The 24,429-nt window shown below is 39.4% G+C and overlaps 2 protein-coding genes across 3 annotated transcripts in view; both read right to left on the reverse strand.

Moving 5' to 3' along the window:
• Window positions 1–24,153, reverse strand: part of LOC135472667 (N-acetyllactosaminide beta-1,3-N-acetylglucosaminyltransferase 4-like) — a 28,224-nt gene extending 4,071 nt beyond the window's left edge. The window contains exon 1 of one of the 2 annotated variants that reach the window (XM_064752275.1): window positions 23,901–24,153. The gene's annotated coding sequence lies outside the window, so the exon portion shown is untranslated. Of the gene's footprint in view, window positions 1–8,598; window positions 8,730–23,900 lie in introns of those variants that run through there. The other variant, XM_064752274.1, reaches the window with a different exon arrangement.
• Window positions 9,202–18,048, reverse strand: LOC135472668 (beta-1,3-galactosyltransferase 1-like). Its single transcript, XM_064752276.1, has 2 exons — window positions 17,721–18,048; window positions 9,202–10,706 (listed from the first exon to the last, which is right to left on the reverse strand). The coding sequence occupies exon 2, from the start codon at window positions 10,498–10,500 to the stop codon at window positions 9,211–9,213; it is 1,290 nt and encodes a 429-aa protein (XP_064608346.1). The 5' UTR covers window positions 10,501–10,706; window positions 17,721–18,048; the 3' UTR covers window positions 9,202–9,210.
• Window positions 24,154–24,429: the final 276 nt, after the last annotated feature.

A 24,429-nucleotide genomic window follows, 5' to 3' on the forward strand; every position in this document is an offset into this window, starting at 1 on the left:
ACGCTGGGCGATACGTTCAATGCCAAGTCACAGATTACTGGACAACGACGCTGGGCGATACATTCAATGCCTAGTCACAGATTACTGGACAACGACGCTGGGCGATAGATTCATTGCTTAGTCACAGATTAATGGACAACGACGCTGGGTGATACATTAATTGCCAAGTCACAGATTACTGGACAACGACGCTGGGCGACACATTCAATGCCTAGTCACAGATTACTGGACAACGACGCTGGGCGATACGTTCAATGCCAAGTCACAGATTACTGGACAACGACGCTGGGCGATACATTCAATGCCTAGTCACAGATTAATGGACAACGACGCTGGGCGATACATTCAATGCCTAGTCACAGATTACTGGAGAACAACGCTGGGTGATACATTAATTGCCTAGTCACAGATTACTGGACAACGACGCTGGGCGATACGTTCATTGCCTAGTCACAGATTACTGGACAACGACGCTGGGCGATACGTTCAATGCCAAGTCACAGATTACTGGACAACGACGCTGGGCGATACATTCAATGCCTAGTCACAGATTACTGGACAACGACGCTGGGCGATAGATTCATTGCTTAGTCACAGATTAATGGACAACGACGCTGGGTGATACATTAATTGCCAAGTCACAGATTACTGGACAACGACGCTGGGCGACACATTCAATGCCTAGTCAAAGATTACTGGACAACGACGCTGGGCGAAACGTTCATTGCCTAGTCACAGATTACTGGACAACGACGCTGGGTGATACATTTATTGCCTAGTCACAGATTACTGGACAACGACGCTGGGCGATACATTCAATGCCAAGTCACAGATTACTGGACAACGACGCTGGGCGATACATTCAATGCCTAGTCACAGATTACTGGACAACGACGCTGGGCGATACATTAATTGCCTAGTCACAGATTACTGGACAACGACGCTGGGTGATACATTCAATGCCAAGTCACAGATTACTCGGCAACAACACTAAGGGATACATTACATGCCTAATCAAAGGTTACTGGACAACGACAGTGATACATTCCATGCCTACATTTTCTCGCAATCTTAAGAATGTGTGTAGCTCTTACACACCATAAATACAACTTTATATGCAAATACCTGAGCGCCCAGACACTATAATGAGGCAGGCACAAGAATTTCTTCATTGTCCCTCGCCGGACAAGAAAGTGGTAACGTTGTTAGACATAGTTTTTATTCTCTTAAATGTTAGAATCGTAGTTTCCGATTCAGTTTATAGCCTTAACTAAACAATGCATCATATGTAAGTTTCCGCCCAAACTGTTTGACATTTACCAAAATATTTGCCCCATGGCATTTTGCACACATTATTTCCGTAATCAAATCAACACATGGTAGCAATGATTACTCTGTCGATACAGATGTGCTCCAATGAGGGTGCCCAAATGATATTTTACAGATTCAAGATGGCAATGGATTTCTTTGTATAGACGACAATGCACGCCCACATTCCCAGGATATCCCACTGAACATTTATGGGACCCGTTGAAACACGCGACGTGTCGCCGTGACCAAGAAGGTTAAGTTTATTGCAGATAAACACATCGTTCAGCTATTTCAGTTGAGCGGATTATATGGCCCTTGCCGTTATCAACTGAAGTATATTTCCTATCTACACCGGACTAACCAGTAAGGCAGGCTACAGGAGCGTGACCAGGCTGTCTATCACGTGTTTGAATCCATTCAAACAACGCCAAACATGATCACATTTTTAGAAATCCATGTATATAAGAGATAAGTTGTCTCCTTCTTTCACCCCGCTCATAACCTCAAATAAAGTCCGCGTCAATTAACAGTTCATGGCGTATTTTAAATTATTTAATAATTTATTCTTGCATTGAGAAGGTAAATGTTTTATAAGATTTTGTTTATGGCAAAGCTTCTTATTAAATCAATACAGATTAACTATCAGATCTATCAAATTTTGTCCATGTTTTTCATTAAACCTACAGTTTTAGACGTTGAAACACATAGGCTATACTCTGATAGTTTCATCACCCTGAATCGTTGGTAACCAAGGAAAACCCAAGTGTGTGCTTGAAATTCACTGACAGTCTCTAGTAGAGATAAGTGAGCACATTCAGCGACAATGGCTCATCCGTTTAGCATGGTCGACTTTATGAAACCTAGCAACAACGTCTAGATGTCGTCGAGACAGACAATGTCGAGGTGAGTGGTAGTCTCAGTATAAGGCCTCTAACAGACAGAATACATCACTTATAAGACGGCGTCCAGCACTATGGTGGGAGGAAACGGGGCAGAGCCCAGGGGAAACCCACGGCCATCCGCAGCTTGATGGTAGACCTTCCCACAGCCGGAGAGGAAGCCAGCAAGAGCTGGACTTCAACTCACAGCGACCGCGTTGGTGAGAGGCTCCTAGGTCAATACGCTGCGTCGTCGTCATATGACTGAAAAATTGTTGAGTACGACGTTAAACCACAAGCACTCACTCACTTAATACGCTGCGCTGGCGCGCTAACCAACTGAGCCACAGAGGCCCTCCGTGAAACAATACCAACTAACAATACACATGGGATCTTCATGTATGTTTACACCGTAAAGAGTAGACCTTTCTAGAAATACCCATTAAAGCTTCATGTATGTTTACACCGTGAAGAGTAGACCTTTCTAGCAATACCCATGGAATCTTCATGTATGTTTACACCGTGAAGAGTAGACCTTTCTAGCAATACCCATGGAATCTTCATGCATATTTACACCGTGAAGAGTAGACCTTTCTAGAAATACCCATTGAATCTTCATGTATGTTTCCACCGTGAAGAGTAGACCTTTCTAACAATACCCATGGAATCTTCATGTATGTTTACACCGTGAAAAGACGACCTTTCTAAAAATACTCATGGAATCTTCATGTATGTTTACACCGTGAAGAGTAGACCTTTCTAGCAATACCCATGGAATCTTCATGTATGTTTACACCGTGAAAAGACGACCTTTCTAGATATACCCACGGAATCTTCATGTATGTTTACACCGTGAAGAGTAGACCTGTCTAGCAATACCCATTGAATCTTCATGGAAGTTTACACCGTGAAGAGTAGACCTTTCTAACAATACCCATGGAATCTTCATCCATGTTTACACCGTGAAGAGTAGACCTGTCTAGCAATACCCATGGAACCTTCATGCATGTTTACACCGTGAAGAGTAGACCTTTCTAACAATACCCATTGAATCTTTATGTATGTTTACACCGTGAAGAGTAGACCTTTCTAACAATACCCATTGAATCTTTATGTATGTTTACACCGTGAAGAGTAGACCTGTCCTGCAATACCCATTGAATCTTCATGTATGTTTTCACCGTGAAGAGTAGACCTTTCTAACAATACCCATTGAATCTTTATGTATGTTTACACCGTGAAGAGTAGACCTGTCCTGCAATACCCATTGAATCTTCATGTATGTTTACACCGTGAAGAGTAGACCTTTCTAACAATACCCATGCAATCTTTATGTATGTTTACACCGTGAAGAGTAGACCTGTCCTGCAATACCCATGGAATCTTCATGTATGTTTACACCGTGAAGAGTAGACCTTTCTAACAATTCCCATTGAATCTTTATGTATGTTTACACCGTGAAGAGTAGACCTGTCCTGCAATACCCATGGAATCTTCATGTATGTTTACACCGTGAAGAGTAGACCTTTCTAACAATTCCCATTGAATCTTTATGTATGTTTACACCGTGAAGAGTAGACCTTTCTAACAATACCCATGCAATCTTCATCCATGTTTACACCGTGAAGAGTAGACCTGTCTAGCAATACCCATGGAACCTTCATGCATGTTTACACCGTGAAGAGTAGACCTTTCTAACAATACCCATGCAATCTTCATCCATGTTTACACCGTGAAGAGTAGACCTGTCTAGCAATACCCATGGAATCTTCATGTATGTTTACACGGTGAAGAGTAGACTTTTCTAGCAATACCCATGGAATCTTCATGTATGTTTACACCGTGAAGGGTAGACCTTTCTGGAAATACCCATGGAATCTTTATGTATGTTTACACCGTGAAGAGTAGACCTTTCTAACAATACCAATACCCATTGAATCTTCATGCATGTTTACACCGTGAAGAGTAGACCTGTCCTGCAATACCCATGGAATCTTTATGTATGTTTACACCGTGAAGAGTAGACCTTTCTAACAATTCCCATTGAATCTTTATGTATGTTTACACCGTGAAGAGTAGACCTTTCTAACAATACCCATTGAATCTTCATGCATGTTTACACCGTGAAGAGTAGACCTGTCCTGCAATACCCATGGAATCTTTATGTATGTTTACACCGTGAAGAGTAGACCTTTCTAACAATTCCCATTGAATCTTTATGTATGTTTACACCGTGAAGAGTAGACCTGTCCCTGCAATACCCATGGAATCTTCATGTATGTTTACACCGTGAAGAGTAGACCTGTCCTGCAATACCCATGGAATCTTCATGTATGTTTACACCTTGAAGAGTAGACCTTTCTAACAATTCCCATTGAATCTTTATGTATGTTTACACCGTGAAGAGTAGACCTTTCTAACAATACCCATGCAATCTTCATCCATGTTTACACCGTGAAGAGTAGACCTGTCTAGCAATACCCATGGAATCTTCATGCATATTTACACCGTGAAGAGTAGACATTTCTAACAATACCCATGCAATCTTCACGTATGTTTACACCGTGACGCATGTTTACACCCATGGAATCTTCATGTATGTTTACACCGTGAAGAGTAGACCTTTCTAACAATACCCATGGAATCTTCATGTATATTTACACCGTGAAGAGTAGACCTTTCTAACAATACCCATGGAATGTTCATGCATGTTTACACCGTGAGGAGTAGACCTTTCTAACAATACCCATGGAATTCTTCATGCATGTTTACAACGTGAAGAGTAGACCTGTCTAGCAATACCCATGGAATTTTCATGCATGTTTACACCGTGAAGAGTAGACCTTTCTAAAAATACTCATGAAATCTTCATGTATGTTTACACCGTGAAGAGTAGACCTTTCTAGCAATACCCATGGAATTTTCATGCATGTTTACACCGTGAGGAGTAGACCTTTCTAAAAATACACATGGAATCTTCATGTATATTTACACCGTGAAGAGTAGACCTTTCTAGCAATACCCATGGAATCTTCATGGATGTTTACAACGTGAGGAGTAGACCTTTCTAACAATACCCATGCAATCTTCATCCATGTTTACACCGTGAAGAGTAGACCTTTCTAACAATACCCATTGAATCTTTATGTATGTTTACACCGTGAAGAGTAGACCTTTCTAACAATACCCATGCAATCTTCATCCATGTTTACACCGTGAAGAGTAGACCTGTCTAGCAATACACATGGAATCTTCATGTATGTTTACACGGTGAAGAGTAGACTTTTCTAGCAATACCCATTGAATCTTCATGTATGTTTACACCGTGAAGGGTAGACCTTTCTGGAAATACCCATGGAATCTTCATGTATATTTACACCGTGAAGAGTAGACCTTTCTAACAATACCCATGGAATTGTCATGTATATTTACACCGTGAAGAGTAGACCTTTCTAGCAATACCCATGGAATCTTCATGCATGTTTACACCGTGAGGAGTAGACCTTTCTAACAATACCCATGGAAATCTTCATGCATGTTTACACCGTGAAGAGTAGACCTTTCTAGCAATACCCATGGAACCTTCATCCATGTTTACACCGTGAAGAGTAGACCTTTCTAACAATACCCATGCAATCTCCATGTATGTTTACACCGTGAAGAGTAGACCTTTCTAACAATACCCATGGAATCTTTACGTATGTTTACACCGTGAAGAGTAGACCTTTCTAGCAATACCCTTTGAATCTTCATGCATGTTTACACCGTGAAGAGTAGACCTGTCTAGCAATACCCATGGAATCTTCACGTATGTTTTCACCGTGAAGAGCAGACCTTTCTAACAATACCCATTGAATCCTCATGTATGTTTACACCGTGAAGTGTAGACCTTTCTAACAATACCCATGCAATCTTCATCCATGTTTACACCGTGAAGAGTACACCTTTCTAGAAATACCCATGGAATCTTCATGTATGTTTACACCGTGAAGAGTAGACCTTTCTAACAATACCCTTTGAATCTTCATGCATGTTTACACCGTGAAGAGTAGACCTGTCTAGCAATACCCATGGAATCTTCACGTATGTTTTCACCGTGAAGAGTAGACCTTTCTAACAATACCCATTGAATCTTCATGTATGTTTACACCGTGAAGAGTAGACCTTTCTAGAAATACCCATGGAATCTTCATCCATGTTTACACCGTGAAGAGTACACCTTTCTAGAAATACCCATGGAATCTTCATGTATGTTTACACCGTGAAGAGTAGACCTTTCTAACAATACCCAATGGTATCTTCATCCATGTTTACACCGTGAAGAGTAGATCTGTCTAACAATACCCATTGAATCTTCATGTATGTTTTCACCGTGAAGGGTAGACCTTTCTAGCAATACCCATTGAATCTTCATGTATGTTTACACCGTGAAGAGTAGACCTTTCTAACAATACCCATGGAATTTTCATGTATATTTACACCGTGAAGAGTAGACCTTTCTAACAATACCCATGGAATAATCATGTATGTTTACACCGTGAAGAGTAGACTGTTCTAACTGTACCCATGGAATTGTCATGAAGAAAGCATAATTTAAAAGTTCACAACACAGCCAGTCGAAAAGAATTTCATAATTACATCTCGGAGAGTCACATGACATTTAACAAACCTCATTTATTGGTTGACACAGGAGAAAGGAGATCTCAAGTAAAACCTGATATAAAATGCTTGAGTAGTCGCAATCTCTGCGTTGTGTCTATTCTCCACGTGTCTGTTTCGCAAAGGTAATTAGGGCTAAGTTCCAATATTGTAATCTTTTCTACTAAATATATTTTTTTACTTTCAAAGTATAAAATCGGTGATCAAAATTCTATCATTTGATTAGGAAAAAGCCCAAAATCGCCTTGTAAATGGCTTAAGCCCACGTCCTGTAGCCGATCAATAAGTATTCTGATGCCCTGCTCTATTAACAGAAGTGTCAGTATAAAGTTCCACCAACATCCCAGGTTCCACGGTTGCGTGACCCAAGCTCATGGTTATTGGCTCGAGTTACTCCCCACACTGGTATTTGACTATCAAGACCAAATGCCAAGAACTTACAGCACAATGTATTTACATAAAAGTGAATTGTTTATATATGATACTGTGTCAAAATCAAGTTTCTTTTCTGAAGTCAAAATGCAACAGTATGTATAAAAAGGAAAAAAGCAAACTCAACCAAACTATATGAACAGGAACTATATGCCATGCAGCCCACGACATGCATCCCACGAGCCACGCAGCCCACGCCATGTAGCCCATGCCATGCAGCCCAAGCCATGCAGCCCACGACATGTCCGTCTAATCCATTGTCATGACAATTAACTAACTAATGATCTAATCATTGTTTGTACACAAATAATGTCCATGTAAATCAAAGACTAGCAAAGTGATGTTTTACCAAAAGTTAGAAGCATACTCCATTATGTGACACCGGTTTAAAATATCAGTGAAGTGGAAATGCAGTAGATATATCTACTTGCTATGTCAGGTTCAACAAAGATTGTAACTTCAAACAAACTGAGATGGTAAAGTGGGGGTTTGGCCCATTTTTCTTTTTCTTTTTACGATTTTAAAACATATGATATATGGGTGTATATATGATTGCAGTATAGTGTCAATCTCGGTGTCGTTTTAGATGCTACAGTCGACTGAAAATGCCCCAATCTTCATTTTGGTCAGCATGATGCAGTTTAGGATACTTTCAAGTTTTAACTTCAGGATGAAGGAAGTTGTGCCATAGAACACCATTATGTGTGTTTTTTGAACATTTTAGGGCACGACTTCAGCCATACTTAAACCAACAACTTTGTCTTTTATTTTACACAACTCTTTGACACGCTGGTGGTGAAGAAATTCTAAGCTGACGTGTTTTATGGCTGTAGTGTGGTAGTTAGCTAGTATGTCTGTACAGTCTTAATTTTGTTTTTTGTTTTGTTTTGTTTTGTCCGTGGGTTCGAGTACGACCATGTTTTGCTGTTTTTTTTATTTTATGTATATTAATAAATGGGTAATTTAGGACATAAGATAAATTTATTTTTTTGCATTGATTCCAAAAATGTGTATGTTTGTAATCCACATTCCTTTGTCTGATGACCAATGTTTCAGTTTGCGGTCAGCCGATGATGGACAGTAGATTGCGTTGAATCTGCTCTCCTTCAATCTGACGCTTCGTTCAGTCTGACTCCCCGTTCAGTCTGACACACCGTTTCAGGGATGGGTTAAACCTCCAACCTACCATCTCACTTCCTTCAGTCCATAAACTGACAATGCTTTATTTTCTCCAATAATGCCAAATTCCAAAACACGTTTTCATTACTTTATTTATCTGATTGGTGACTTACGGCGTATTCAAGAATATTTCACTTACATGTATATATGACGGCGGCCAGCATTATGGTGGGAGAAAACCGTACAGAGCCCGGGAGAAACCAACGACCATCTGCAGGTTGCTGAGTGACCTACTCATATACAGTACTTTCATTAAAGCTGATACAGTGTATACAAGCAGCCAAATAAGCTGACTTTTAACATACAATTTTTTAAATTGTGAAAAGAACCTGTGTTTCATATCAAGACATGCAAAATACTTAACAATTGTTTATGTAAGTAATAAATGATGAAACAATATACTATATATAGAACTGACGGACATATACAGATGAAAATATGTAACATGTGAATAAATGATTTGATCATATGTGATATACAAATACTTGACAAATAATATGGGACAAATACTTGACTTATCAACTCCGGCCAAACATCCAGCTTAGTTATTCTAAAACCCTAAAGTATGTTTAGTGCGTAAAACACCTCTATTGCCCCGCTGATAGTTAATGTTAACGCTGTCCCATTTTGCTAAAATAATTATACATACTGGCACATCAACATGTAAGCCTTAAACGAAGGTTAGAATAATGTAAAGCTTGTGACAACCTTATCAGAAAATCACGAGTTAAAACATGCCCTCTCTACAAGGTTATACAATAGAAGCATTCAATAAATGTATGCGCTTCTCAAGTGTTGCATAACTGGAGTGTTTCAAAGCCCACGGGCTTAATCTTTCTAAGGCAGAAAACCAGAACTTCTCCATGGCACCGGATTCCCAAGCGTTTGAAGCGACATGAGTTATCGGCTTGTTGCCGGTGTATTCATCCAGAGCTAGTTTCTGGTTCAGAGTGAAGTTAGATTGCACGTTAATGAAGGTGATATCCTTCTCTTTTTCCAGCAGAAGTCCGAACATGTAGACATCGTCAATGGGAATGTATGTGCTGGTGAAAGACGCTGTGTACATGATGGGAGCCAAATCGCCCGTGAACATTAAAGCGTAGCCCGGACAAAACTGAGGGTAGGTCCTCTTTCCTGGTAATAACTCCTTGGAAACGTACCACTGACTTCTTTGGTCTCTAACTATAGGGGTACTTCCGTTCTTCTTCAAATGACATGCAATAGTTTTCGGGCGACTCGACATAGTTGATGTTATTTTTTCAACAAATAAGAAAATGTTCACAAATATGTCGTCGTCCGCTTTAATGACATACCGCGCATGTGCACAGTACTCCGCGATCCATCGGGTCACCATGATGGCTTTGACGGTCAAATTCTGGTGAGTGTCAAGAAAATCTCCTTGCACAATATCACCATAGACCAAATTTTCGTTTTTGATTTTCATTTGCTCCATAAAATCATGTGTGCGGCCCAACATGAAGACTGTTCTCATTGTTATGTTCTTAAAAATGAATTTATTCGCCCATGTTTCTCTCAAGATACGACGGCGTTGAAAGTTTCTGGTCGCACTATGGACGTAAACTAATATGTCCACTCTTTGGTCCTTGCAGACAGATTTACTGGAGATAATGAAGTCTCTAAAGTGAGGGTGAACCTCGTGCTTCCAGCTCAGCTCTCTTGATTTGGCGGAAAGCGGTCTGAACCACTGATCCGTGTCGTCCGTTGCTATAGTCGTCAAGCTGGCTTCGCTTGATCTGCTGAACAATCTCTCCTGCAATTCAGAGCCTTTATAAGACATGCGATTATTTTCTTGAAATATATTGCGATGACGGTGGGACCCGAATATTTGTCCGAAGACGCCATTCCTGGTCTCGCCTTTGCTTGCGCGGACAATGTATCCTGTACCCATGACGGTCAGCCGTGTGGAGGCAGGGCTGGAAATTGTAGAGAGATATAGCGACACCAAACAACCCAGCAGGATTATCATAGTGAACGTCCTCTCTAGACCCTTCAGTCGGTCGTAACGACACCGTTCCGCCATACTGACACCGAAACCGACACCCAGGCCGACTTCCCGGTGTCACTTTCTAACTTTAATCCCCAAACATCAGTCAGGGCACTGTCACATGACGTGGCGTCACTCCGGAACAAGACTCACCAGCCTCTGCTTGATATACCGTCTGCACAACTCACCATCAGCTTCCGGTTTGGCCAGTTTTTTTGTCGACAGAAGGAGTCGAAGGAAATCTGCAACGCAAAAGTTGATGGTGAGTGTGCAGACTACATGACCATTTCCAGGATTAACGCTCTACTACTTTATCATGGAGAGAAATATTACCTAATGATAACAGGAAGATGCTGTGCCCGTGTGACAGCTGTTAAAAAGGAAAGAGTACAAGGAAGTTAAACAGCAGTGAATTGTATCAGTCAATCAAAGTGAAACATAAATTATTTTGTCAACATTCAGGCCCATTTGCATTTACACTTCAGCATTTGAAAATTCGATATTTGCGATAAATTGCGCATGCGCATCACATATCTAATCCCTCTTACCCCAGCTTGGGATCGGACTTACTGGGGCAAAACGCTTAGTTCGTGTGCAAAGGATGGGGTCAACTGCCATAGCCGTGTGCCTGCACAGAAATAAATAGCCCCGGGGCACTTAGCCGCTTATCTTTCGCTCAGTGGTAACGATTAACCCCAGACTGCCATAATTAGGTTGTAAATAGGATATAGAAGATCGGGTGTAAACCATATGCCATAACAGAAATCCATAGCAGCGTTCATAGGATAATGAACTTGGTGTCGCATAATACATTGTCTGGGTGCTTTTCTAAGCAGACAACCGATACTATTTCAGATGTATCAGATTATGAGATAAATAACATTGTAGAGCACATGTAACACTCATTCGTAAAAAACAAAAGTTAAAGAAAGGTAAACAAGAACATTAGATTTGACAGTGACAAAGTGAACATTGGATAAACTAAAAGTGAGGGAAAGAAACCTCAGACGATAAAAGCGCAACATCAGTGGAAAGTAAGAGGCTTTACAAGATATGACACCGATAAGGTGTGGCTTACTTAGTAAGTATTCCACACCCACCAAACACTACAAGGTCAACTATAGGTCAACTACAAGGGAACACAAACATACTCAAGTCTGGATGTAAAGCTACAGATCTGTCGCTCAGCCAAGCACACATAGAAGCCTGGTTGTAAAGCTAGAAGACTGTCGCTCAGCCAAGCACACATAGAAGCCTGGTTGTAAAGCTAGAAGACTGTCGCTCAGCCAAGCACACATAGAAGCCTGGTTATAAAGCTAGAAGACTGTCGCTTAGCCAGGCACACACAGAAGCCTGGTTGTAAAGCTAGAAGCCTGTCGCTTAGCCAAGCACACACAGAAGCTTTCATGTAAAGCTAGAAGTCTGTCGCTCAGCTAAACACACACAGAAGCCTGGTTGTAAAGCTAGAAGCCTGTCGATTAGCCAAGCACACACAGAAGCTTTCATGTAAAGCTAGAAGTCTGTCGCTCAGCCAAGCACACACAGAAGCCTGGTTGTAAAGCTAGAAGCCTGTCGATTAGCCAAGCACACACAGAAGCTTTCATGTAGAGCTAGAAGTCTGTCGCTTAGCCAAGCACACACAGAAGCTTTCATGTAAAGCCAGAAGCCTGTCGCTCAGCCAAGCACAAAGAGAATCCTGGATGTAAAGCTAGAAGCCTGTCGCTCAGCCAAGCACACACAGAAGCTTTCATGTAAAGCCAGAAGCCTGTCGCTCAGCCAAGCACAAAGAGAATCCTGGATGTAAAGCTAGAAGCCTGTCGCTCAGCCAAGCACACACAGAAGCTTTTGTGTAAAGTTAGAAGTCTGTCACTCAGCCAAGCACACACAGAATCCTAGGTTTAAAGCTAGAAGCCTGCCACTTAACCAAGCACACCCAGAAGCTTTCATGTAAAGCTAAAAGTCTGTCACTTAGCCAAGCCAAGCACACACAGAAGCCTGGATGTAAAGCTAGAAGGCTGTCGCTGTGCCAAGCACACACAGAAGCTTTCATGTAAAGCTAGAAGCTCTAAACTACCCTTGAGTACAATAAAACACCAATCAAATCAAATAAATAAATAACTACATTTGGTTTTAGTGCCGCACAACCCATGGGTATTCTACATTTGGCTTTAGTGTCGCACAACCCATGGGTATCCTACATTTGGCTTTAGTGTCACACAACCCATGGGTATCCTACATTTGGCTTTAATGTCGCACAACCCATGGGTATCCTACATTTGGCTTTAGTGTCGCACAACCCATGGGTATCCTACATTTGGCTTTAGTGTCACACAACCAATGGGTATCCTACTTTTGGCTTTAGTGTCACACAACCCATGGGTATCCTACATATGGCTTTAGTGTCACACAACCCATAAGTATCCTACATTTGGCTTTAGTGTCGCACAACCCATGGGTATCCTACATTTGGCTTTAGTGTCACACAACCCATGGGTATCCTACATTTGGCTTTAGTGTCACACAACCCATGGGTATCCTACATTTGGCTTTAGTGTCGCACAACCCATGGCTATCCTACATTTGGCTTTAGTGTCACACAACCCATGGGTATCCTACTTTTGGCTTTAGTGTCACACAAGACATGCTATATGACATTTATATATCAGACAACACGTGGTCACACTATATGAGATTATATAACAGACAACACAAAAAGATTAAAATCATGCATTGAATCTTACATATCACGTGACAGTGCTACATGGGCATTAATTTCACATAACCCAAAGATAGTATGTCACATACTAGATATAGACTTAGTGTCTGATTTTTATGTGTGATTTTTAATTAGACAGGTATGTTTCTATGTGGGAATTTAGGTTAATCGTGGGGGCAATTCATGTAGCTTAGTTCTACATACACAGCGGAAAGAGAAACAATGGCGTTTTCATGAGCTGTTGATTTGATGGAATATGAAAATAACATGAAGTTTGAAACTGCAGTTGGAATATAACAGAATGTAGAAAGTTAAGAAGGCGTTTTATTTTTTTTTCTTATGTAAATTTTCCTCACCAGGGGATCTTTCTCTATTTCTTCAAATACATACATACATATATATATATATATATCTTGCTGTATATATATATATATATATATATATATATATATATATATATATATATATATATATATATATATATATATATACAGCAAGATCCCACGCTAGATATATCAATCAGTCCACATCTACTGATGAGTGAGTTACTGAACAATACGGAGTGCTTTCATGTGATCGGTTAAATGGGGAGCCTTCTGGCCAGGTAACTGTAACAAAACATCAACAGGTTAAGGTCAATCGGGAGCTCAACCGTTTAAAACTATAACAATTCCTGCCATTTGCATCAAAAGCAGGGAACAGTTTTTGGAGTCTCAGACTCAAAATCTGGTACACCTAACCCTTCAGCTTAGCCACAGTTGTTGAGTGTATGTATTACATACATTCAGTGGGTGAGCTTCACAACAGGTGCCATTTTTATCTCTTTTTGTATTTCTCATAAATAGTTGGGTCATAGTAAACTGTGGCTTATAACAGATAACAAACAAGTTTTTAAGTATGACGTTTCAGTATATATGATTAAGGTGTGTTAATCATATCTTGTTCCGATAAGTCGACTTTTAACCCTAACCAAAGGTGTTCGCAATATACATGTAGGTCATGAGACACGGCTGATGCAATGACTGATGCCATTGTACTTTGATAGAGCTACAATTCCCCAAACAACTTGACAAAAAGTCATGTGTAGTGACACATTTAGAAGAAAAATTTTTGTTTGTTTTTGTACAGAGGAAATCACGGAAAAACGAAGGGCCGCTATGGTTGTTGACGGAAAACCCCCGGATTTCACTATCGTTTTCATCCTCATATTTCACACTATAAATAGAGAAACATGTTCCTCAAACCCGCAAAGTTAAGTAACCGTGTTTTAATCCATAACTGAACACGTAACGGATTATACCCGATTATTTACAAACTTGACAGCTGATGAGGCCTGTGTGTAGTAATGCCAGTTGCAACCTCTTTTATGAACACTCCTCTAAAACTTCCATGTAACTAGATTCCCAGTCTGTTTGCACAAGCTACAAAATTGGTGCGCAGCAACAGTAACAGTAATCCACCCCATAGCAGTTTGCTTAGTATGTTCGTTAGATTAAGTTGGACTAAACGACGCGTTCAGTGGATGGACATATTGACGATCATGCGCTGAGCAATCGTGTCTTTTTCTCCCTTTAACTCTACATATATGCAGGTGTATGCCGTATGCTTTTAAAATGTACCATTCTTTGTACCGCACCCAATACTACACGTAATTCTGCCCCGGGTCTCTAAACACATACATTTCAGACCACGTGAAACATTCTCACTTTGACAATATTTTAAATAGGCTGCTTCCTTCTTTAATTATCAAATTCATACACATGTATATTTAGTTATCCTCTTTGAAAACGGAATTTTGGTGATAATAGAGCAAAATCCAAATTGTCCTAGCTAGCCCCTAGTAGATCACGGCCATGACAGCGCGGCGCTGTTTGGAATACTAATATGTGGTTAATTATGCATGGACATACATTAACTGTCAGGGAATGACTGGATCACCACATCAACGATTACTACAGCGGGCATAGCTCTTAAAACACACACTTTTACTTATGATAATTGTACTTTTGTACGAGTTCTGGTGGGATAAATGCTAACTGTCAGTACACTGGAACACCTGAAAGAACCTACAGTGAGATACCTAAAACCGTCAGACAATGTAAATATCTCCTATAATCGTCACTCTAAGCATAAAAGGTTCATGCTGAACTTCTGCACCCTGGTTTATTCTGAGCATTGCAGTTTATTCTGAGCACTCCTGTTTATTCTGAGCGCTATGGTTTATGCTGACCATTCCGGTTTATTCTGACCACTCCGATATGTTCTAAGCGCCCCGGTTTATTCTGAGCGCTATGGTTTATTCTGACCATTCCGGTTCATTCTGACCATTGCGGTATATTTTGACCACTCCGGTTTATTCTGACCACTCCGGTATGTTCTGAACGCTATGGTTTTTTTTCCTGAGCGCTATGGTTTATTCTAACCGCTCCGGTTTATTCTAACCGCTCCGGTTTATTATAGGAGCTCCGGTTTATTATGAGCACAATGGTTTTCTCCACTCATTAACAAGGCCAACATTACATAAATGGAACATTCTTAAGCACGGCGTTAAATATAACATCAGAAGAATACAGCATGATGAGCAAAGGCAGAGAACTAATAACGGTGTAAAGGCTCGTAAATGGTCACAAGCAACCGGTGAATTACAACCTCTTGTCTGTTTACTTTAGTTAGGCCTTTGTTTTAACTGTTTGTGTAAATGCTTAATTACTAGCAGCTTAAACCCCAAGTACTTAGGCTTATAATCAGAATGAGGTGACAAAACATGCAGTGATGTTAACAGCAATTGCGTTGTTATCACATGTAATAAACAATCATGTAATCACCCATGAAAAAATGCTACATTGTTGTCACATGTAATAAACAATCACGTAATCACCCATGAAAAAAATGCTGCGTTGTTGTAACATGTAATAAACAATCATGTAATCACCCATGAAAAAAATGCTACATTGTTGTCACATGAAATAAACAATCACGTAATCACCCATGAAAAAAATGCTGCGTTGTTGTCACATGAAATAAACAATCACGTAATCATCCATGAAAAAAATGCTGCGTTGTTGTCACATGTAATAAACAATCACGTAATCCCCCATGAAAAAAATGCTACATTGTTGTCACATGAAATAAACAATCATGTAATCCCCCATGAAAAAAATGCTGCGCTGTTATCACATGTAATAAACAATCATGTAATCACCCATGAAAAAAATGCTGCGTTGTTGTCACATGTAATAAACAATCACGTAATCACCCATGAAAAAAATGCTGCGTTGTTATCACATGTAATAAACAATCACGTAATCACCCATGAAATAAATAAAAAAAATGAATTTACGTCTAAAATATACAGTTGGACATAAATGCACAATTCGTTGAAGGCTGGTTTGTTCGTGAATTGGCTTAGTTATACATAGACTGGTTCTCTCTATATGTACTGTGTATCAAACATTGGTAAACAGAAGGTATTGTTAATGTTTGTGTTTGCCTCAAACAATCTTAACTTGCTATCCAAAGTTCTCGAGGATTAGTTCGCACTCAATCCTTGTGCTCATGGAGGCTTGCTACAACAACAGCTGACCTCCAAAACAGAGTGAAAGACGTCATTTATCGGAGTCAAAACTAAAAAACATTCAATACAAAGTACTAACTTTAGACCCACAAGTCCAAATTATGATTGGTAAAACACAATTTTAACTGCTATATACGGTTCAAAAATGAATTTTTAAACCAAGTGTAAAATTTTGTATAAAATGTTTCTATGGAACAATTCGAACAGAGTTATGAACCTACGAACTAAATAGTGAATGGTTAAACGAACAAGTGATGGCACATAGCTTCCCGTATCGACCTGAGCTCCTTCACCACTAATCCGTGCAGATAATCAGCTATACCAGGGGAAGGGACCCAAGTTGCTGAGCCGAAACAAATTATAACTAACTTCCATGCATGAAGTCATACTTAAAAACGCACAAATCAGCATAGTCCAGAGAACGATGGGAAAAAACATCGTGTATGAAACCGACATCGGGTGATAACACTTAAATATACATGGTGTGTAAGCTTTATTGAGAAGGCCACAAATTGGAATTAGCACACACCACATGATCACATGTAACTGACATAACTATATTGAGACACATGTAAAGCCAGCTAAAAGCTAGAAAAACTGTTATTTGCGCCGTTAAAAAGTGAAACATTTTTAACGATTTGTTTCGGTCGTTGTGAAATAAGCTAAATTCAGTTTAAATATATACAAAATACAGCATTTAACGCCTGGTTTATCAAAATAAAATTGAAATGCTCAGTATATTATTTTGAATTTAGATACAATACAACATTAATCATCATCAAAACAAATAACACGTCACATGGCCCCATACAACTGACTTCAAGGCTGGAGTGAACTAAAAACTAGAGAAAATGTAATTTGGTTCCGCCGAAAATGAAATATTTACAGCCATTTGTTGATGTCGTTGTGAAATAAGTTAAATTCAAACAATCTATTCAAATTTTGTGATATACAAATATAGCTTACCATATCGTAGTCCCTAATCAGTGATCCAAAACAGAGTAATCCAGAAGACAACAACTGTAAAGACGGACAACCTGTGTTTGTGTTTAACGAGCCCACGTATTTTGACTTAACCGGATCAGCATCGGTATACAACGCCCTCGCGTGCCTAACACCGATACTTATCAGCGACAAGACGGACTGATAAGAGTAATGCGATCTACAACTCTCTGTTGTCTACCACCGTAGTGAGGTGGTGAGGTGTTCTCACCACCTCCAAACAACAACATTCCACAAACTATAGTTCGATAATCCGTGACGTCGGATGACGAGATATTTGACAATATATAGGCGGCTTACATACCTCGCGCTAAAACACGTCTGCTCCGGACTTACGCCCATTCGTTACAGTGTAGTGGTCCCTCGTGCTGGTTAAACGACACATTGTCTATTTTTAGTATCGGATAAGCTATGAATATACATTCCCTCTTATTTATTCTTAACTGTTCTCTTTGAACACTTACATTATTGTATTACCTGTGATATGAAGACGAATTATTCTCTGGCGGCGCCTGAGGGCAAATCGTGACGAATTTGTCAGAAATAGAGCCCTATTTTCAAACATGTACAGCTCGACATAAGGGGTACAGCTAAAACCTTGTCATACCCAGGTGAAGTATGGAGCAAGATTTCCCCTGAAGTTAACTTTGTCCTCCTGGCCTACTGTTGGAAACATTTTCAACAACCTATAAGTCTTACACCCGGTCTTATCGACCATTCAAATGACCAGCCGATATTTCTTTACGTAGCTTGTACCTACACATTTAAGCTCACATCTTACATTCTTACACCCGGTCTTACCGACCATTCAAATGACCAGCCGATATTTCTTTACGTAGCCTATACCTACACATTTAAGCTCACATCTTACATTCTTACACTTGGTCTTACCGACCATTCAAATGATCAGCCGATATTTCTTTACGTAGCCTATACCTACACATTTAAGCTCACATCTTACATTCTTACACCAGGTCTTACTGACCATTTAAATGACCAGCCGATATTTCTTTACGTAGCTTGTACCTACACATTTAAGCTCACATCTTACATTCTTACACCCGGTCTTACTGACCATTCAAATGACCAGCCGATATTTCTTTACGTAGCCTGTATCTACCCATTTACAGTTAACATCTTACGTTCAAAGTGTTCGCAGCCTCATTGAAATAATTGTCTATCAAAATAAACTCACATTGTACTGTTTTAGTAGTTTAAATCTAGGAATGCTTTGCCTACGAAAATAAAAATTAAAATGTTCAGCACATTACTTTGAATTTAGATTACATACAATAGCATCTGGCTTATTTATCAAAATGAAAATAAAATTTTGTGTTTCTTCAAATCTAGAGTGAATACAGAATTGGACGCTTTGTCTTATAAAATCAAAATGTTCTCCATCACAATTTAATCCTAAATTGAATGTTGCATTGTTTGAAAAAAATTTAAAATGTTAAGGCAAACGTCTATACCCATCAAAATAAAATCTAAACGGTCAGCACCAAAGTTCAAATTCAGATTGAATACAGCAATGAATTCTTTGTCTATCAAAATAAAATGTTCAGCATGTAATCCTTTCTGGAAGGCAAAATCTGACAGACCTAATGTGGTAATGAATTACCATACTAAACAATAATTCATAACACACGTTAGGATTTTTACCGCACGAATACATGTCTACAACAATAACCATTCTAAGCACAAGTCTGTTTGGACGGAGCAATAATTTTTTTGCTGTTTTTGAAATCACCAAGGCACTTATACGCCACTATATTCCCAGACGAACACATTCGTCGTGCATCAGCACATTTACTTATACACGCACTCCACACACGGACATATATACATAAACACATACCAGGGTACATAGCACGATTACAAAGCCTAATCCACTAGAATTATTGATAATCCAGTTCAATTACTGATAATCCACCACGTTTACTGTGGTACGGTTTAATATGGTACCGGCGCATACCAAAATAAAAGACACAACATTCTCTCAAAAGGAAACAGAATTTTAGTTTAAACAGGATTTAGCCGTTGCGGTCTTTCATATTCAATATTATTGCCTTGAAATGTCATCGAATCGTCTGATGAAGCGTTCTGCCTGGTTGAGCTGCGTGTGAATTAAGATAGAGAGTATATATATTTAAGAGGACAGTCAACAAAAGGCGATCAACGTGGAAGTAGCCCTGGCTCATTGGATAGATGTCTATTTTACTCTTTAATAGCTACACTCTGTAAATACCTGGTGGGGTACGTGTGTGTTTGGTCAGACTGTTAAGCCGAATGAAGGGGTTAAGTGCTGGTGCGTGTTCAGATGCATGGTTGCCTGTGTAGACGACGTTATGAGGGGCCTGTAACAGGGCTAGTCAGAGCCGGAACAAAGCGTGGACCATACTCTGACTGGCCTTAAAAACGTACACGGGGATGGGCCGGCTCAAAGGGGAAAGATTGCAGAGCCAGATAAGGCCAGTGTCAAAGCCAAATATTTACCTGAGGGTCAAATGTCTAGTAGCATTTTTCTATGAACATTCATGAGATCGGTTTTTGCCCTCAACAAAATTAAGCATGTGAGAAATTTTTAACTGTTTCAAACGATGGCAATATTTCTTACACACGATCTTAGTACAACTGGTAAACGTTGCTGCCCTAAAATTTAACACTGAACTTTGTTGGCCGAAAGTTGTTGGCCAAAAATATACAACAAAAGTAAACCTTTCAATCAATAAATCTAAAGCAGTATGTATAATAATTGGACCGTGGCTATATGTTGGCGTTTGGTATAGCTTATAACATGGAGGTAAATACACCGCTTACAGTCCCGTGGTTATAATGTGTACAACTCTATAATGTGTGGCCTCATCCACAACAGCTCTGTGGTTATAATGTGTAAGGCACTATAATGTGTGGGCATCGTCCACAATAGCTCCGTGGTTATAATGTGTACAGCTCTATAATGTGTGGCCTCATCCACAATAACTCTGTGGTTATAATGTGTACACTTCTATAATGTGTGGGCATCATCCACAACAGCTCTGTGGTTATAATGTGTACAGCTCTATAATTTGTGGCCTCATCCACAATAACTCTGTGGTTATAATGTGTACACTTCTATAATGTGTGGGCATCATCCACAACAGCTCTGTGGTTATAATGTGTACAGCTCTATAATGTGTGGGTATCATCCACAATAGCTCCGTTATTCTAATGCCAATAGCCTCGTGTCAATAAAAAAATAGCATTTCTTCAAAACAAAAGTACGTGTTCACAACTGAGAACAACAGATTTGACACCGTAAATAAATGATCTATTTTACAATGGGGGACCGCGTTCAACTAATTCATGTATTTATAAGCAGTCGTTGTTTAGGCTGATTGTAACTATACCAACATTATAGATAATTGACATGTGTTGCCATGGTAACGTGGTGACACTCCCCTTAACCCACGAGCGCTATGTGGATTAAGACCATGGTTAAGAGATCATAATGCATTTGAAATAGACCGGTTGTATGAGCTAATGCGTTGTACATGTTTGCAGCTGGAGGACGTGATGATGTACAAGCCAAGTAAAACCCACTGGTCACCCTGGAAAGGCCAATTCCTGAACCCACACGTCTATATGTACTGAACAGGTATTGCATAATCGATGAATTGTGTACACACTATATGTACAGTCCTTTGTGTAAGACATTTTGTTTTCAGTCAGTCACAGAAGGGAGTTACCGGTACATTACATAAGACACTCTACTACAAGTAAGCTAGCAATAAGCCTTGTCTTTCGTCTCAGACTGTATCAGCCATTACTTCACCCCCTCCAACCCCACCCCGACACCCAACCCAGAAAGGGTTAACAATAAACTTACTCAGAGCTTACTTCCTTGAGCTGTGTGCAGGCTGGACTGTGTACTGCTAAAGCCCAGACTGTGTTTACAATATACGTGAGTTATACGACCAGGAACAGAAAATGAATTGAGCTTTCAACGGCGCTTTAAAAAATGATAATAACTTCAGAGTAAAATTGTGCAAAGCTTTTCAGCGTTTGTCATGAATGTCATCTAGTACCACTCACTACTTTATAAGCTGAACCTGACACAGTTTCAAGGCTGTTTTCTTTCTCATGTTGTTTCAGTATGATTTTAAAATCTCACATGTATTAACACGTACATTATATAGACACAAAAAATTTCATTATAGGTCCAGTACTATTTCTGATTTATTTCAGTGACATAATTACTTCTTTTATAGTCCACTGAACTTGTGTCCTGTGCTGATAACAGCAGAAAAATATAAAACAAAATCCTTGACAAAGTGCAAAATTCATTGTTATATGCAAATACGCTCTTATTAAAGATCTGGGTCGTATAAATGAAATGTTCTTGAATAAATACAGCGTAAAAACCACATGAAATAAATAAATAAATGTTGTGAAACCATTGATTGTAAAACCTGCTCGAAAAGCGCGTCCATCCGATCTTCCCTACATAGCTCTTAAACGTGACAAAATAAAAGTGCATCTATCTGACATCAGTTTTATTTGAAATAGTTTTAACGATGAACTTTTCTGGGTGTTTCATATCAAGCAGCTACTCATATCAGTGTCTAACAATATCGGGCTTATTCTGCATATTTAACACAACCTTAATATATATTAAAAAAATCTCTCTTATTTTACTGTTCCACGATATTCCCATATTTATAACATGTCAATTCATTACGGGGCAATACATTTTTAACAAGCTTACAACCGCTATTCTTTCCCATTACTCATTGTCATTACTCTATCCGGCAAGTTGAAACATACTGATCCCTTAGTCAAGGAACTAAAATGTTTGAATATATTTAAGTTCAATCAATTTGCTTGTATTCTTCATGGCCTTCGCTTCGTTCATCCGGAACAACTGCCTGTCAATTTTAAAAGTATTTTTACACGACCCAATTCGATATCCACAATTACCCAACATGAATTCTGTACTATAATCTTCACAAAGCAAATTTTAGCTCCACATTGTCAATTTACACATCACAAGAATAAGTGTCCACGAGGGTGGAACAAATCATCCTTGTATTTCAAGTCCTTGTAATTTACTCCCGCAGAAAGTTAATGTAAGTTAATGATTTTGTCATATTTATATGGCGAATGAATGCAGTGAAATGAAGAGACCCAGGTGAATGCAATTTACAAAAGGCATGGCATATACACTAAACTGTGAACGCCTATAGGTGACAGTAGATGTTTAGAATTTACACATTTGCTGGCATGCCTAGTTCATTAAGGTTTCACTAAATTCCTCGCCCAATTCTAACGTACCGGTTATTTTTTTTGTTCAGAAACCCTTAGCACTCACTCACTCACTCTGTCTATTCAGAAAAGTAATTGTGTCTCAGCGGTCATAAAAGGTAGCCTATATGAAAAATCAATTAACTTATTTACTGCTACTGTGCCATGAACTATGAATAAAAGATCACAGTCACTTCAGAAAAAAAAATCAATCTAGATATTTTAACACAGCTAGAAATGCAGTATACCGTAACGATGTAATCACCTTAAGTCTGTGGAAGATGGTTTAATATATAATACGCCATATTGTACATTTTTATAGGCTACATTGTACATTTTATACACTACATTGTGTACATTATATACGTTACATTGTACATTTTTTATACACTACATTGTACATTTTTATACACTACACTGTTTATTTGTAGAGTTACATTATATATTTTTATACGCTACATTGTACATTTTCACATTACATACAGCAAGATGTGAATTAGTAACATTTTTCATCTTTGAGTAGCTTGAAAAGGATAGTAATGGTTTTCTTGCCTGTATGTCTTGAAGCACGCATATTATCAACTTCAAGATTAAACACACCTGAATGAACAAATACTGATAGAATATTCCGGATTGGGAAAGGGCCTCTTAACCCACAGACACACCTTTGTTAACTGTATTAGGAGAATGTTTTGGGGTTTACCAATTCAGCATCAAACCTTTGATCAAGGTTTGACGTCACATGTCTCAGGTCAATCTGGGTCAAATGGATTACTGAAACGGATATCTGCGTTGTTTTAGAGTACTAAGGCCCAGTCACAGGTAGGCTAGTACTAGTACTAAAAAGAAGATATTACTTACCTGATTAGCGCTACAGAAAATGAAGTGTGAAGTATCTGAGGACGCCTTCCCCGTGAGAATCCTTTCCCGATTCACGTCCAACTGACTCCCCTCACCTGCACGGAATGCAAAAGTAATCCACACTAAAAACGGAGCAGTGACATTTTGCAATCAGGCGGTTATGGGCCAGTCTGCTTGGTAAACAGTGAGTGTACTGAGCGCTGCTCACCATTGCCTGGCCCAGTTTCCAGTATACACAATGCATCACCTAGCTCCAACCAAAGGCGGGTGTGACCGCCCTCCCACCCCCCCACCCTCCATTCCAGCCCTAAACCCGTCCCCATTTCTATTGAGAATTGGGATTTCACCAAACCGGAATTCTTTTCACGGCAGATGAGGCTTTAGTAGGACCATGTACATACAACGCTGCACGCTCTGTCGATACTAGACACCACTTACCTTCACAAGCTCTGACAACACGTTTTTAGTATATCAAGTCTCTCATGAGTGTGTTACAGTTGTATAGGCGCTATAGATAGGCTTATCCTGG

The sequence above is a fragment of the Liolophura sinensis genome, chromosome 8 (assembly GCF_032854445.1).
Source record: "Liolophura sinensis isolate JHLJ2023 chromosome 8, CUHK_Ljap_v2, whole genome shotgun sequence".
Classification (NCBI taxonomy): Eukaryota; Metazoa; Mollusca; class Polyplacophora; order Chitonida; family Chitonidae; genus Liolophura; species Liolophura sinensis.

Excerpts from the sequence above, each read along its gene's own strand:
- LOC135472668 (XM_064752276.1), bottom strand. The coding sequence starts at position 10,500 with ATGGCGGAACGGTGTCGTTACGACCGACTGAAGGGTCTAGAGAGGACG.